At 38.3% G+C, this 16,296-nt stretch overlaps 1 protein-coding gene across 12 annotated transcripts in view; it reads left to right on the forward strand.

Annotated features, from left to right (window-relative positions):
* Window positions 1-16,296, forward strand: part of ATP9B (ATPase phospholipid transporting 9B (putative)) — a 305,109-nt gene that overhangs the window by 42,182 nt on the left and 246,631 nt on the right. For 10 of the 12 annotated variants that reach the window (XM_009252491.4, XM_002828331.6, XM_054538120.2 and 7 more), the window contains exons 4-5: window positions 119-232; window positions 11,119-11,227. In XM_009252491.4, coding sequence (XP_009250766.2) covers window positions 119-232; window positions 11,119-11,227 — 223 coding nt within the window. Of the gene's footprint in view, window positions 1-118; window positions 233-3,607; window positions 8,544-11,118; window positions 11,228-16,296 lie in introns of those variants that run through there. The other 2 variants (XM_054538125.2, XM_054538126.2) reach the window with 2 other exon arrangements.

Here is a 16,296-nt window from a genome sequence, read left to right on the forward strand (position 1 = left end):
ATATTCTCACTGTTTGATGGAAATGTGGTTATATGTTGTGCTGATTTTAATTGTTTAATTTAGGTATTAAAATTTTTTCCTTGAAGGAATTTTGTTAATTTTCTCTTTTCGTTTTTAGGTTTTGTATGAACAATTCAAGTTTTTCTTGAATCTCTATTTTCTGGTAATATCCTGCTCACAGTTTGTACCAGCATTGAAAATAGGCTATCTCTACACCTACTGGGCTCCTCTGGTAAGAAAAGACTTTAAAAATTAAGTTAAATTATGAAATATTTAGAATATAGTTTTAAGAGTTGAGATGGTTAAAAGTTAAATTGACCAGATTTTAAAAACATGTTGTAGTGTATCACTGAACTTCTGTTAAAAGATTTTGCTGAGTGACTTCAGTCCCTCTGAGAACCATGGGAAGTATGGTGGTAGCACCTGCCTGTAGAGCTGCCAAAGTTACAAAGTGCCTGAGCTGGCAGCAGAGGGGTTTTCCTTGGTCATTCTGCACCTGTGTTAAGGTTGCAGGTCATCAGCAGCTCCCTCCCGTGTGATGCAGCTGTTGGGAACGGGGGCTGGGGCTGTGGGTCTGTTCTGTTAGTGTCTTCACACCCTGACCGTGGTGAGCGTTCTGAAGTATCCAAGTGCAGTACGTATGATTTCTGGTTGATATTTCAGTGTATAAAGTTTTTCAAAAGGCCAGTGATGCAATGATGCTTATCAATGAATGTTTCCATTTCAAACATATGCTGTCTTGATAGTCTTAAGCTGTTGGCTGATAGTTTTCATTAATTTTTAGCTTGTAGAGACAAGATGTACATCGTCTTTCCTCCTTTCATAGAAAAATGTACTACTTCCTTTATTTTTATTTTTTATTTTTGGAGATAGAGTCTCACCCTGTCGCTGGAGTGTAGTGGCACAATCTCGGCCCACTGCAACCTCCGCCTCCCGGGTTCAAGCAGTTCTCCTACCTCAGCCTCCTGAGTAGCTAGGATTACAGGCGTGTACCACCACACCTGGCTAATTTTTGTGGTTTTAGTAGAGACGGCGTTTCACCATGTTGGCTAGGCTGGTTTCGAACTCCTCACCTCAAATGATCCACCCACCTCAGCCTCCCAAAGTGCTGGGATTACAGGTGTGAGCCACCGCACCTGGCCACTACTTCCTTTTTTTGATTTGCTCCCTTTTGGGCAGATGACCCGAGGAATCTAGGTAGGAAACACAGGGAGTGAAAGGGTTCCGTCAGTGAAAGAAGAGTGCAGTCCTCGGGGGTCCATGTGAGTTGTGGCCTTCCACATGGAGAGCCGAGCAGTCTGCTCCCGAGGGGTCTGTCCTGGCCTGGGTAGGCTCCGTCTCCCTAACCAGAGAACTCCAGATGAAGCCGGAGAACTGGAAGACGGACTAAATTCTTGTTTCCTGGACAGGCACAGTCAGGCTTTCCTGTTTACCCGTTAGTAAAGCCATGCTGAGGGAAATTTTTTGATTTCTCTTTCACATAGACTTCATAGTAGGGTGGACTTGAGGAATGAGTAACTTTATATGTAATATAAACACAAAATTACTCGATAAATGAATACATTTTTAACTTATTAAATTAGTAAGATTGAAAGAGACATTGGAGCTGAGCATGGGTAAAACTGTAACACTGTGGCGCTCATCCCATTAGTATAGATGCGGCGAGCTCCCCCATTAGTGTGCGTAGTGTGCATGCATGCCTGTGTTGCCTTTTTGGAGGGTCATTGGTAATATATATCAAAGACCTGAAGAAGAGATTCAGCATTTTTACTTGAGGAATTTATCCTAAAGAAATAATGATTGATCACAAAGTCTAAAGAATGTCCATTATAAATATTTTAAAAAGTCAAATGTCTAACAATAGATTATTTAAACTCTGCTATATCCTGTGTACTTGTTGGAATACTGTGTAGCTTTAAAAATGGTGTTTAGGAAAAGTCTTTAATAACATAAAAGTTACATATGTATCAGAATAAATTTTAAAAGGTGGCTCAAAATATGTATAGAATGAAATCCACAGTTCTTTCAATCAATCAATATTGAGCTCCTTCATGTCCAGCCCTAGTCTAGGTAATGTTGATACAACAATGAACAAGACAAACCAAATCCTGTTCTAATAGAACTAAAATTCTGGGAAAAAAGGCAGTATATAAACTCCTAATGCCACGTAGCCAGCCATCAGGCTATGAAGAAGAAAATATAAAGCAGGAAAAATGAGTAGAGGATGAAGGGGGATGTTCATATGGGATGGTCAAGGAAGGCCTCTCCTGTGAGGTGACATTGGAAGGACATCTTACTGGTAAAACAGTCAGACAGATATGAAACAGAGAAGAGTGTTGCAGGCAGAGGAGCAGTTGCAGAAGGTCTTGGACTGTTTTAGCTTGCTCCAGGGTGTGAGGAGGTCATCCAGGAGGGTGTGCGTGGGAAGAAGTAGTTGGAAAGGAGGTCAGAGGGCCTGGCGTCAATTCTTCCAGGGCTCTCAGATTTCATCCTGGGTGAAAAAGGAAGCCGTGTGTTTGTGTATGTATTGCATGTATTCACACACAGAAGAAACACTGAAGTATATACAACAGAATTTTGAAAGTTGTTGTTGAAGCTAGGTAACCATGGAAGAGAGTATAGATAACTGTTTCTCCTTTCTTTTCTCCACCTTCCACCACATTAGCAGTAACCTATTCTGAATGTGAGATTATAATTCCTATGTATCTCTTAATAGTTTTATGGTGTTTATATTTATCATTAAAACAATATGCAATATTATTTTGTATGCTTTAACATTTTTTATAAAGGTTATCTTAATCTGTGTGGCCTATTGCAACATACTTTTTTGGCTTAACATTTGTTTATAAAATTGATCCATATCAACACATATATCTACTTTATTTTTCACTTCGCTAAAGTGTTTCATTGTATAAATATACCACAACTGATTAATCCCTTCCTTTGGGAAAGGAGACTTTGGGGTGGTTTCTCATTTTTTACCATTATAAATATTGTTAAACAATATGATTGTTCATAAGCATTGTTATAATGAACAATGTGATTGTTAATGATTGCTTATGCATTTGTGCAAAACATTCTACAGGCTGCATTTGTGCAAAACATTCTACAGGCTATGTACTTCCTAGAAGTCTCATTTAAAAACTGCTGTTGATTTTTTTCATTTTTTAATAAAAGCAGTATAGCATTATAGAAACTTTAGAACACAGAGAAAAATACTTGCTCATTTTAAAACACAATCACATTGATTTTTTTTTTTTTTTTTTTTGAGACAGTCTTGGTCTGTCGCCCAGGCTGGAGTGCAGTGGCGCGATCTCGGCTCACTGCAAGCTCCACCTCCCGGGTTCACACCGTTCTCCTGCCTCAGCCTACCAAGTAGCTGGGACTACAGGCACCCGCCACCACGCCCTGCTAATTTTTTGTATTTTTAGTAGAGATTGGGTTTCACCGTGTTGGCCAGGATGGTCTCGATCTCCTGACCTCGTGATCCGCCCGCCTCAGCCTCCCAAAGTGCTGGGGTTACAGGTGTGAGCCACCTCGCCCAGCCAATTATATTTATGATTTTAATGTATTTATTTCTAGCCCCTTTTTTTCTATTCATAGCTTTCACAGTTGTATTTACTGCTTAAGTATCGTTTCCCGGCTGGGTGCTCATACCAGTAATCCCAGCACTTTGGGAGGCCAAGGCGGCAGGATATCTTGAGTTCAGGAGTTCAAGACCAACCTTAGTAAGATGGTGAAATTCCATCTCTACCAAAAAATAGAAAGATTAGTTGTGTGTGGTGGTACATATCTTTAGTCCCAGCTACTCAGGAAGCTGAGGTTGGAGGATTGCTTGAGCCTGGGACACAGAGATTGTAGTGAGCCATGATTGCGCCACTGCACTGAAGCCTGGGTGACAGAGCGAGACCCTGTCTTAAAAAAAAACAAAAAATTGCCTCGTGAGTTAAAACTGTTTTAACTTAAACAACGATGGTCTGAGAACACAAATTCTTCTTAAAAAGTAAAGCAAAATGTATTTATGTATATTTTGCTTCGGCCTTTTGTACTTACTCTGATTTAACTAGGTTTCAACCAAAGAAAATGTCCTTCAGATGGTTCTTTATGAAGAACTTTATTTGATTTGTTCACAAAATTGATGATCTTGGCCATACTTGAGTGAAATGTGCATGCAAGCACACACACGTCTGTTTACCAAGACGAGAAAACGTTTCTCTGTTTTTTTCTTTTCATATAATCGTTCATTTCCAGTTCCAGCTGCAATTTTTAGTCCTTTAGCTTGAATTTTTATCATCTGTTATTTTGAAGTACTTTATCATTTTTTGACATGTATTAGCTTTAATTATTTTTAGATCATTACCTCAATAAGCAACTACTTCAATATTCATATAAAAGATACTGTTATTCCACTACATTTGCGTTTTAAGATTTTAGAGAAGTGAAAAGCCACTTTTTCCATTTGAATAATGCTTGACATTGCCTTCTGGTGCACCTAGATGAGTTCTCTTATGTCCTGAGTATCATATTGTTAGATCTGAGAATTGATCTACTTTTTAAATGATTTTCTTTTGTTCCTTGGTTTGGCAGCAGCCACAATTGATGCTACCTTTCAGATAACAAATGATGAATAGTATGCTTTCACTGTTTATATGCATCTTAACCTTTGATTGAGCAAATCTCTTAAAAAGTTGATGTACACCTTAGGCTTACCTTCAAATCTGAGAAGCAAGCTTAGGAGAGCATATTGATTCTTTTAAAAAGCTTTTAAAAATGCTGAGAATCAAGACAATTTGAATAATTAGACAAAGTTAAGGAATAATTAAACATACACTAAATCTAAAGAAATCTCTTTAAAGGAAACTATTTAAAATAATGCAAATTTGAAAATATTTATAGGTGTCTCTTTTTTAACTGAAGAAAATGTTCTTCAACAAGAATTCCTCATAAGCCCTTGAGTTCTTGCATTTTCTATACCAGTTTATATTAACCCCATTATATCCAGTGCCAATAACACCATGATCTTTATACATACATTGACTTTTTTTTGCCATCTTTTGTTCTCTAAGGTTCTATAATATTCTCAAGAAAAAGATATCAGTTAACATTTCCAGATTTCTTCTAGCCAAAATCCTGCCTCTGAGGCATAAAACCATTTTACAGTTGTCGGCTGTAAAATCCTATTTCTGTTGTTCGTTAATTTTAAATAAAACAAGTTACTTCAAACTTATTCCCCCTGTTCTCTAACTAAAATTGAGATGTTTTTGAAAACAGTGATAGCTTAATTAATAATATTTCTTTTTCAGTTACTTTTGGTAATATTTAGGTCTGAACTAATTTCTGTTATACTTCCCATATAATAGAAGTGTAAATTGAAAATAAGTTGATTTCATTACACTTTTGTGTCTGGATGAAGATTACCTTTCATATTCAGCTTTCAGAACAATTCTTTAAAGCAAAGCTTGTGTAATCAGAGTAACAAAACAGAATGCCATGCTTCTATCAAAGTGAATGAGATGGAATAGATCTGTCTATGCAGAAGATCTTTAGATAAAGAAAGCTCTGGCTCTAACAGTTTTTAACACTGTATCTTCTATATAAAATGTCTTCTGCTACTTTGTTAATAAATAATTGGTAACCAGATAGGCTATGTAGGTGAGAAATCAATCTATGAGGACTTTGATTTTTCAGTCTTATTTAAAAATCCTTCCTTCCATCTACTCTTTTTTTGTGTGTGTGTCTCTGCATTAGAGGTGTGGGCAAAGTAAGAAAAGGAAAAACGAATGAAATTGCTTGGAATCATCCAGAGACAACCATTGTTAGTGATCTGTGTGGCCTTGGTAAGGTTACTTACTCACTATGTGTCTCACTTCGCTTATCTGTAAATTGGAGGTAAAGATACATACTTTGTAGGATTTTTGTGACATTTAAAAGGGGTAACTCATTTAGGATACTTGGAAAAGTGTGTGGCACATGATAAGCCCTCAAAGGCACACCAATAATGCACCCATCTAACTTTTTCTCCTTTTACAAAAATGTATATTGTTTTGGACTCGCTCCGCATGGTTCTTGGGTTATCTGGAGAAATAGGAGAAAGGCTGTGGACAAGCCACATGAGAAGAAGTCCATGTTGTCCAGTCTGTGTAACACACTCGTGCACAAATACTGCTGTTGCCAGGATGACAGTAGTTTAAATGGCCCTTCTTGCTTCCAGTTTTGATTTTTCTAGGGAGCAGTGTTATAGCATAAATCTTTGACCTCGTTGGTACCGAGGTAATGGGAAGACGCAAGTGCTCCTACAGTAAGACTTGCTTACTCCAGTCCTCCATAAACCACCAATCTGTAATGATCCATTTAAGAACTCAGATCTAAACTCTTACGGTAGAGGCTCATTTATTGTAGACTCCAGTGGTAGAAGGAAATAGTGGCCTCAACTTCCCTTTCCTTTAGTCTCTTTTATGTTCCTAGGCTGGCCATTGGGCATTTCCTCAGCTAGATATGCGGGGGATGGACGTGGTGGTGGTGACATCTTTTGGCTGTTGAGAATCGTACACATGTGTTACTTATTCAGAGAAACAGATTTGGAAGTGTGTTGTAAAACAGCTTGGACACTAATAGTCCTTGCATGTGACCAGGATCTTGTTTCCTCTTAAGAGTGTTTAACTCCTGTTTTCAGGACTTAAGACCTAACCCTCTTTATTCTGTCTTCTCTAATACTACTTCATTTGAAGTGGGAGCTTAATTTCACTGACTTCCTTGAGTTCTTAGGAACTAGCACATTTTTGTGGTTTATGATTACTTAATGAATTTGGTTAACTTTTGCTGTCTTTAAGCCATAAGTTTAAAGGGGTGAAAATTAGAGTCACCTAGAGAGTTTAACATACGTGTCTGAGGTCTCTTCCCTGGAAATTAGAGGTAAAAGTACACATTTCAGGTAGGGTCTGAGCAAATTTATGCTACAAAAAATCTTTTCAGGTGATTATGATATGCTTACCTGATTAAAAAACACTCCTTTAAAATATTGTCTATACTGTATAAATAAAATGTGCTTGGTAATCACTTTCATTCTCTTATCTCAGTGAGTCACAAAAACTTTAGGAAGTTACCTCTGCATCATGAACATGAGTCTGTAGCAGTAAGTCTTCTCTTACGTGGGAATAGCTGCAGACAAGTATATTTCTTGGATTCAAAGATGCATATTTTTCATGTTACTAAAATTGAGCTGTGGCTTATAAAATGTGTATATTTACAATGCTATTGTCTTCCCACCCAAGACTACTACTAAAATAATACTGACATATCTTAAAACCAGTGACATCTTTGAATCAAGGAAATACAGCATTTCATCATATGACTGTGCTATGAATTTCTTACTTGTGGACATTCAGATTATTTCTAATTTTTCATATTCATGCTGTGATCCTAGAATTTTTCCTTTAAGATAAGTTTCTAGAAGTGAAACTGCTTGGTTAAATATGTGCAAATTTTAAGGCTTTTGACAACACCAACTTTCTTAGAACTTTTTTGGGGGTATCTGCTGCTTTGGCTTTTCATATTCATTTTCTTTGTTTTTCTGTTGCTAACTCTAGTTCAATAAAATGATGAATTTATATTCAAGTTCTTCTTTGTCTCTAACAGGCTTTTTGATAACCACTTTTATTTCATTGCTGCTTTGTCATAACTTGTTACCAGCTTTGAAGAAACTGGCCATCATTCCCTATTGTATATTCTTCACTCTATTATGGAGACGTTTATCATAATATAAAAATTTCTTCCGTTCTTAAAATTTTGTACTTCACACAGCTGACATCACTCTTAATCATAAAAGACTGAATGTGTTCCCCTTAAACTTAGGAACAAGGGTGTTTGCTCCCACCAGTTCTGTTCAACATTGTATAGAGCAGTTAGTTAAGAAAATGAAGTAAAAGGCATCTAGATGGAAAGAAAGAAGAAAGTCTGTCTATCTCTGGGCACAGATGGCATGATCTTGTTTATAGGAAAACCTAGGGAATCTACACACAAAAACATTGTAACTAAACAAAATGAATTAGCAAGGTTGCAGGATACAAGATGAACATACAAAAGTCACTTGTATTTCTAGCAATGACCATCCCAAAATGGAATTAGGATAACAATTCCATTTATAATCTCATCAAAAAGAAAATAATAGGAATAAACTTAAAGCATGAAATTACATAATGAAAACTATAAAAGAATTTTGAAAAAAAAGGTCTAAATAAGTGGAAAGTCATGTTCATGAGTTGAAAGGCTTAATATTGTTAAGATGGCAGCACTCTCCAAATTGACATACAAATTTAATCTAACTCCTAACAGAATCCTAGCTGGCTTTTTTTTCTTTATTTTTTTAAATGTTTTTGCAGAAATTGACAGATTGATCCTAAAATCCATATGAAAATGTAAAGGACTCAGAGTGGCTAATACATCATAGAAAAAAATAGATCAAAGTTGGAGGACTCACACTTTCCCATTCCCAAACTTACTACAAACTGCGTGATCAAGACAGTATGGTACTGACATAAAGATAGGTGCGTAGATCAATGTAATTGAGAGTCCAGAAATAAACCTTTACATTTATGACACATTGATTTTCAACTAGGGCACCAAAATAGTAACTTTTATAACTCAACAACTAAACCTAGGAAAAAGGTGGGTAAAGGATCTGAGTAGACATTTACCCCAAGAAGATATACAAATGGCCAATAAGCATGTGAAAAGTTGTTCAACGTCATTAGTCAGTAGAGGAATGCCAGTTAAAACCAGAGATACTACTTCACACCCAGTAGGATGACTGCAATACAAAGGGCAGACAGTAACAAGTGTTGGTGAGGATGTGGAGACACTGGAACCCTCATTAGTTGCTGGCGGGAATGTAAAGTGGTGCAGCCACTTTGAGGAACAGTTTGGCAGTTCCTCAAAATACTACACACAGAATTACCATATCGCCCAGAGTAGGCAAACTCATAGAGACAGAAAGTGGATGAGTCATTGCCAGGGCCTAGGAGTGGGAGGGAATGGGAGGGAATGGGAGGTGACTTGCAATGGGTATGGTGCTTCATTTTGGAATGATGGAAATCTTCTAAAATTAGATGATGGTGATGGTTGTACAACTCTGTGAAGGTACTAAAAAACGAATTCTATACTTTTATAGTGTTAATTTTATGGCATGTGAATTATATATCAACAAAGCTATTTAAAAAAAGAATACAGTGTGTGCTAAAGGACCTAAGTGAGGTCTTACTCTGCTCATCAGCCGTTGTCTTCAGTGGAGACCATGGCAAATACATGGCACATGCCGTGCCATGCCTGCCTTCTTTGCAAATGGGGCACATCACAAATTGTTCGTGTCTTCTTTTTCCTTGAGTCCAAGAGTGGCTTTAGGACACTTCTCAAAACAGTGCTTCCGATAACCCCTGGGAATACACTGGCAAAGATCAGAAAGACATCATGGTGTTTCAGGAGACTACTCATAGTTCCCTGGTTTTGAAGGATACAGCAATATTGAGTGGAGGACAAGGCTAGAGATCTGTCTATTTGTAAGGTTAGGGGTTTGGGGAGAGCACTGTATTTCAGTGGGAGAGCTGGGGAGAGCCTTCGTCCGGCTAGGGTGCCACACAGAGTACAGTCAGGCTGGAAGAGATGTGTGGAAGGAAGCACAGTTAGCAGTTGGAGGAAGGAGCCATAGTATTGCTTACAGACGATGGCGGTGGGATGGGTAGAGAATTGGGCCATCAGTGGGCTGAGGCCAGCTTTGGGGTGACTGGATAAAGAGGGGTGCATGGCTTCAGAAAGACAGCCAGGAGAATGTGGTGTCCAGGAAGCCAAGGGATGGGGAATTGGAAAGAGGGCCTGGTGAGCAGTTGTAATGCACAGAGGAGGGGGAAGTTTCTTGAGAGGGTCTGCCTTACTTGAGAATAGTTGTAGTCCAGTGGTGGTGGAAGGAAACTGTGGCAGGTGGAGAAGTATACTGGATATGAAAAGGTTTCCGATGGTGCAGAGTGCGGACTAAGGGAGGAGAAGACTTGACGTGCTCAGGGAGAGATGGTTGTAGGGCCGAGGGAGGCTCACGACTAGGGGGAGAGCACACAGTGTGGCTGAAGAGAGATGGCAGAGGGGCTGAAAAGGAGTGAGAGACACAGGCTGTCAGGTTGATTTTGAATGGGAAAGAGACTAGAAGAATCCATGTTTAAGTCATGACTGTTGAAGGGGTTTTCAAATAGGACACTTGAGAAAAATACCATTTCAGTAAATACAAGAAACATTCTCCAGCGGCACACTTAATTTGGTCTATTGGTTATACAGAAAACAAAAAACTGAAATAGAAAAGATTATTGTGCTTTCAGTGGACATACATCCGGTGTTCTGTTATTTACAGTTTTGACTGAAGCAAGGGCATCATTAATAATAGAGATCGACTTGAAGAATATTCCTGTAACATGTCAGAAAATATATATGCAGCCTTTAAAAATGACGGGCATTAGCTCCATATTAGTGGTATAATGGGCTTCACAATAAATTATGAGGATATAAAAATTTTTTTCTAGATAGCATCATATTAATACAGTCAGATTTTTACTTAAAAAGTGAGATGAAAGCACTATAATTGTTCATTCTACTGCAGTTCTATAATAATGCACTATGTAAGAAAATCGATAAGTGTGATTATCTGGGAATTATTTTGTGTTCCTAAATACTTTTATTCTGTAAGAAAAATTTAAGTGCAGAAATCAAGTGTAAGATTTTTATGTCAGTCATTGTAAATTTTGTATTTGAATGCCCAAGTATTCTAAATATAATTTGTGGGTTTATTGAAGATTGTTAATTTCTTTTTCTTTGTGTTACTAGGTATTTTCTGACATTTAGCTTGAAGTATATATTAGGAGGTGAATTAAAAATTTTGGGAGTATACTAAGAGTTGCAAACCTTTTACAATGAATCCTTTTGTAATATTTCATTGTTACTTTTTGACTTTTTTGGTTTTCATTTATTTTATGTTTTAGAGAGTAATATAAATTGAAGGAAAAAAGTTAAACCAAGTAACAAATAATTTTCTCTTTTTTGTTAAAGTTTAGTTTTCTAAAAATACCTTATTTTGTTTTATAGGGATTTGTCTTGGCTGTTACTATGACACGGGAAGCAATTGATGAATTTCGGCGTTTTCAGCGTGACAAGGAAGTGAATTCACAACTATATAGCAAGCTTACAGTAAGAGGTCAGCAAGACACTTTAATCCTGCTTAGCGTTTGCTTACTGTAATTATCATTTTAGAGTTAACATAACAAATGTATGAAAACATTTTAATTGTTATTGATTATATATAATATCTAATTAATTTCCTTATAATGTATAATGCATGCAATTTTAGGGTAGATATTTGTTCATTCTCTAGATGTTTGGATGTATGTTTTGTAGACGTATATACAAATGCACACACAACCACACAAGCATTACATATATTACTAATAATCATGTAATGTGTTCTATTGGTATATACGTATTTTCTGAGAGGCATAATGTCACTTTATCTAAAATCTATCTTGGTATTATATTTTAAACACACTCATAAAGGTCAAATGTCTATAGCATGGCATTAACCTATTATTATTATTATTATTATTCTTAAGTACAGAGGCCTTTGAACAACAGAAATAAATATCGTGATCCAAGATGATAACTGATGCATGCACACTTCTCCTTAACCTTCATTCAGGGCCTTAACTCTTGCTTAACTTACATCCTTCAAGCGCTTGTTTATTTGATTTTTCAGTCCATTAGTACAAAAAGAAGCAATGTATTAAGAAGAGAGTGGGGGAAACGATGACAAGTAGGCATAAGATAGTAAAAAAGTGACTGAAAACCTGGGAAATGAGGGAGACACTGAAAAACTGAATGGGTTTTCATAGTAACCCCAAAGTCTGTTTAAAAAGTTTGCAGTGGATTTTTATCTTTTGTATATAAGAGGACATTTACAATGAATTATTTAACTTGAAATAGTACCTTCAAAAATGACTTATTTTTAACACCTTATTGGGCTCTATTTCACATAACATAAAATTTATCCATGTAAAGTATACAATTCAGTGTTTTTTGGTGTATTCATAAAGTTGTGCAGCCATCACCATCACTGTCATTTAAGTTTAGCATACTTTTGACATTCTCAGAAGAGCCCTGAATACATTAGAAGGCAGTGGTCGTTCTTGCTGTTTCCCTCCCCACCCTACCCCAGCTCCAGGCAGCCGCCGTTCTCCTTTCTGTCTGTGTGGTTTTGCCCACTCTGCACATTTCATATCAATGGAATTAAGCAATATGTGGTCCTTGGTCACCAGCTGCTTTTACTGGACACGTTTTCAAGGTTCATCTGGTAGTAGCATTCATCAGTACTTTATTTCCTTTTGCTGCTCAGTAATATTCCATTGTATGATAGAGCACATTTTGTGTATCCATTCATTAGTGGGTGGACATTTGGGGTTGTTTCTACTTTGTGACCGTTGTGAATAATGCAGCTGTGGACATTTGTGTACAAGCTTTTGTGTGAATATTTCCATTTATCTTGGATACATACCTAGGAGTGAGATTGCTGGATTATTTGGTAACTCTATGGTTAGCATTTTAAAGAATTGCCAACCTGCTTTCCTAATTGGCCACACCATTTTACATCCCCACCAGCAATGGATGAGGGTTCCAGTTTTCCCACATCCTAACCTGTACATTACTCTCTGCCTGTTTGATTGTAGCCACTGCTTTTTGATGATAGTGGGTGTGAAGTAGTATCTCATTGTGGTTTTGGTTTGTATTTTCCTAATGATTAATGATGTTGAGCATCTTTTCATTTGCTTATTAGCTGTTTGTATATCTTCTCTGGATAAATGTCTGCTCAGATCCTTTGCTGACTTTTTTTTTTTTTTTCTTTTTTTTGAGATGGAGTCTTGCTCTGTCACCCAGGCTGGAGTGCAGTGGCGTGATCTCTGCTCACTGCTACCTCTGCCTCCCGGGTTCAGGCGATTCTCCTGCCTCAACCTCCCAAGTAACTGGGATTACAGGTGCCTGCCACTGCGCCCGGCTGATTTTTTGTATTTTTAGTCAATACGGGGTTTCACTATGTTGGCCAGGCTGGTCTTGAACTCCTGACCTCGTGATCCACCCGCCTCAGCTTCCCAAAGTGCTGGGATTACAGGCGTGAGTCACGCCCATCCCTTTTGCCAACTTTTTAACTGGGTTGTTTGATTCATTTTGTGTATGGGGTAAGGTGTGGGTCCATATTCTTTTGTATGAATATCAGGTTGTCCTAGTATGACTTGTTGAAAACGATGTTTTTTCTCCATGGAGTTGAAAAATTATTAAAAATCTTTGATGCTTGAATGGTGGTGTGGTGGAGGAAGGATGAAGAAGGTAAGCCTTAGTATTGGAGAAAAAAAACCCCAAATGGCCCAGTAAATTGTGTATAACTTTGCATTGTCTTTGTAAGAATATAATATAGCTCTATCTTATTTTTAAAATTGTTGTAACGGAGAGGCTAGGCAGAGATGTTTTTCTGGTGTATTAATTGTATTATTCAGAAATAACTAGAGTGGTGATGGCAGTGAAATGGCAGAGTTGGCGGCTCCATATGCCTGCCCTTCCACAGAAACATTGAAAATCAAGCAGAAACTATTAGAACTAACTACTTCAGAGCTCTAGAAAATCAAAGGTTTACAGCACCCGGGAAATTGCTGCATCCAGAAAAAGTCAACCTAGAAACAGTTGGAAAGCTTTTTCCCCACAATTGCCCTGATCTCAGCACCTTCTCCCAACACTGTAACAGGGCACTAATCTTGAAGATGATGGCCCATGTTCCCAGTCTGCAGCTTATTCCAAAAGAATTGTTTCTGCCTCTAACCAGTCGGTGGACTGCTTGGAGGGTTGACCCTAGGTGCTTGTTTTTTTTCACCTAACTTGAACTCAGGGCAGAAAAGTAGAAATGTAGCGGCATTTCTCAAACATATGCAAGGCTAGTGAACAGCCTATAGTAGCAGAGGGCAAAAGATGACAGTCAAGCCAGATAGTAGAGTGTCAAATGCCAGGCAGAAGAAGCTAGGGAGGGAGTTTGTTTGGGAAATTTGAGCATTCAAAAATTCCCCTGTGTATGCTGGGGAATTTTGGAAGCGACATGCAAGCCAAGAACTGGAGGAATGCTCAGATCTAAAGTCTTTCCCTCTGGCCAGTCTCTAGGCTCAGTGCAAGTAGGAAGGGAAGGATGCAGCAGAGTTGTTAATGGCCTGGCTAAATCTTCAGTGAGGCTGCCGCACAGAGCCAGGCTCCAAAGCCCAGGACAGGTTTTGTTTGGGTTTGTTTCCTGCTCACCCCGCCCCTCCTTTTTCTCTCTTCATTTTGAAGGAAATCTTTGTCAGAACACTGGCTGAATATAAGAATGGAAGAGAGACTTTAGAGACCATCCATGATAAAGAATACACACTTTACAAAAATAGTGTAGAAAAATCAGTAGACAAACACAGCTACAGCATATAACAATAAAATCAACCAAGAAGAGGGAGAAATAGCTAATTTCCAGAATTGCCAGATTATAATGTATGTCCAGTTTTCTTTTTTTCTTTTTTTTTTTTGAGACAGAGTTTTGCTCTGTTTCCCAGGCTGGAGTGCAATGGTGTGATCTCAGCTCACTGCAACCTCTGTCCCCCAGCTTCAGGTGATTCTTCTGCCTCAGCCTCCCAAGTAGCTGGAATTACAGGCATGCGCCACCATGCCCGGCTATTTTTTGTATTTTGTAGAGATGGGGTTTCGCCATGTTGGCCAGGCTGGTCTCAAACTCCTGACCTCAGGTGATCCACTTGCCTCGGCCTCCCAAAGTGCTGGGATTACAGGTGTGAGCCACTGCACCCGGCGTATGTCCAGTTTTCTACAAAAAACGTTATAAAGCATGCAACAAAACAAAATGTGGCCCACTCCCAGAAGAAGGTAATAGTAACTGCCCCTGAGGAAAGCCAGACATCAGACTTAGGAGACAAAAAGTTTAAATCAGCTGTCTTAAATGTGCCAGGGCACTCAAGGAAACCATGGGGATGTTGCTTAAAAGATATCAGGAGAATGATGTAGGAACAAGTAGAGAATTATCTAAAGGAAGCAAACAAATTCTGGCACTGAAAAGTATAGTAAGTGAAAAGAACACTCACTGGAGGGATTCAATAGCAGAATTGAGCACACCAAAGAAACAGTGAACTTAAGCCTAGGTCAGTTGTATTTATCCAGTTTGAGGAGCAGAAAGAATGAAAAAAAAAAACAAAAAAAACCTGCTCTTAAGAGACCTGTGGGACAGCATCAAGCATACCAAATACACATGATGGAGATGCAAGAAGGTGAGGAGAGAGACAGAGGACAGAGAAAATATGTGAAGGAATAATGGCCAAAAACTTTCTAAATTTGATAAAAGACATTAATCTGTACATTCAGGAAGTACAGCAAAGCCCATGAAGGATAGTACGAGAAAAATCCGTAATGAGATACATAACCAAGCAGCTGACACCCACAGACCAAGAGGACACCCTGAAAGCAGAGAGAGAGAGAAGTAACTGGTCACACACAAGGAACCCTCCGTAAGATTTATCAGAAACCATGGAGGTCTGAAGGCAGTGGGGTGACATTTTAAAAATGGTGAGAGAGAGAGAAAAAAAAACCTGTCAATTAAGAATTCTATATCTGGTAAAACTGTCATTCAGAAATGAAGAAGTTTACTGGGCCTGGTGGCGCATGCCTGTAATCTCAGCACTTTGGGAGGCTGAGGCAGGTGGATAACCTGAGGTTAGGCATTCGAGACCAGCCTGGCCAATGTGGTGAAACCCTGTCTCTACTAAAAATACAAAAATGAGCTGGGCATGGTGGCATGCACCTGTAATCCCAGTTAGTCAGGAGGCTGAGGCAGGAGAATCGCTTGAACCTGGAAGGCAGAGGTTACAATGAGCTGAGATCATGCCACTGCACTCCAGCCTGGGCGAAAGAGCAAGATTCCGTCTCAAAAAAAAAAAAAAAGAAGTTGTTAAGACATTCATAGATAAACAAAAGCTAATACGCTTTCGTGCATCTAAGGGCATTATCAAAAATGTAAAAAGAAAGAATGAGAGAAAATTGTATATCTGATAAGGATCCAGTATCCAGGATACATAAAGAACTCTTACAATTTCAACATTAGAAAGATAACCCAACTAGAAAATAGGCAAAGGACCTGGACAGGCAATTCTAATTCTCTGAAGAAAATATACAAATGGCCACCATGCATGTGAAACGACAGTC

This window comes from Pongo abelii, chromosome 17 (assembly GCF_028885655.2).
Source record: "Pongo abelii isolate AG06213 chromosome 17, NHGRI_mPonAbe1-v2.0_pri, whole genome shotgun sequence".
NCBI classification, from domain to species: domain Eukaryota; kingdom Metazoa; phylum Chordata; class Mammalia; order Primates; family Hominidae; genus Pongo; species Pongo abelii.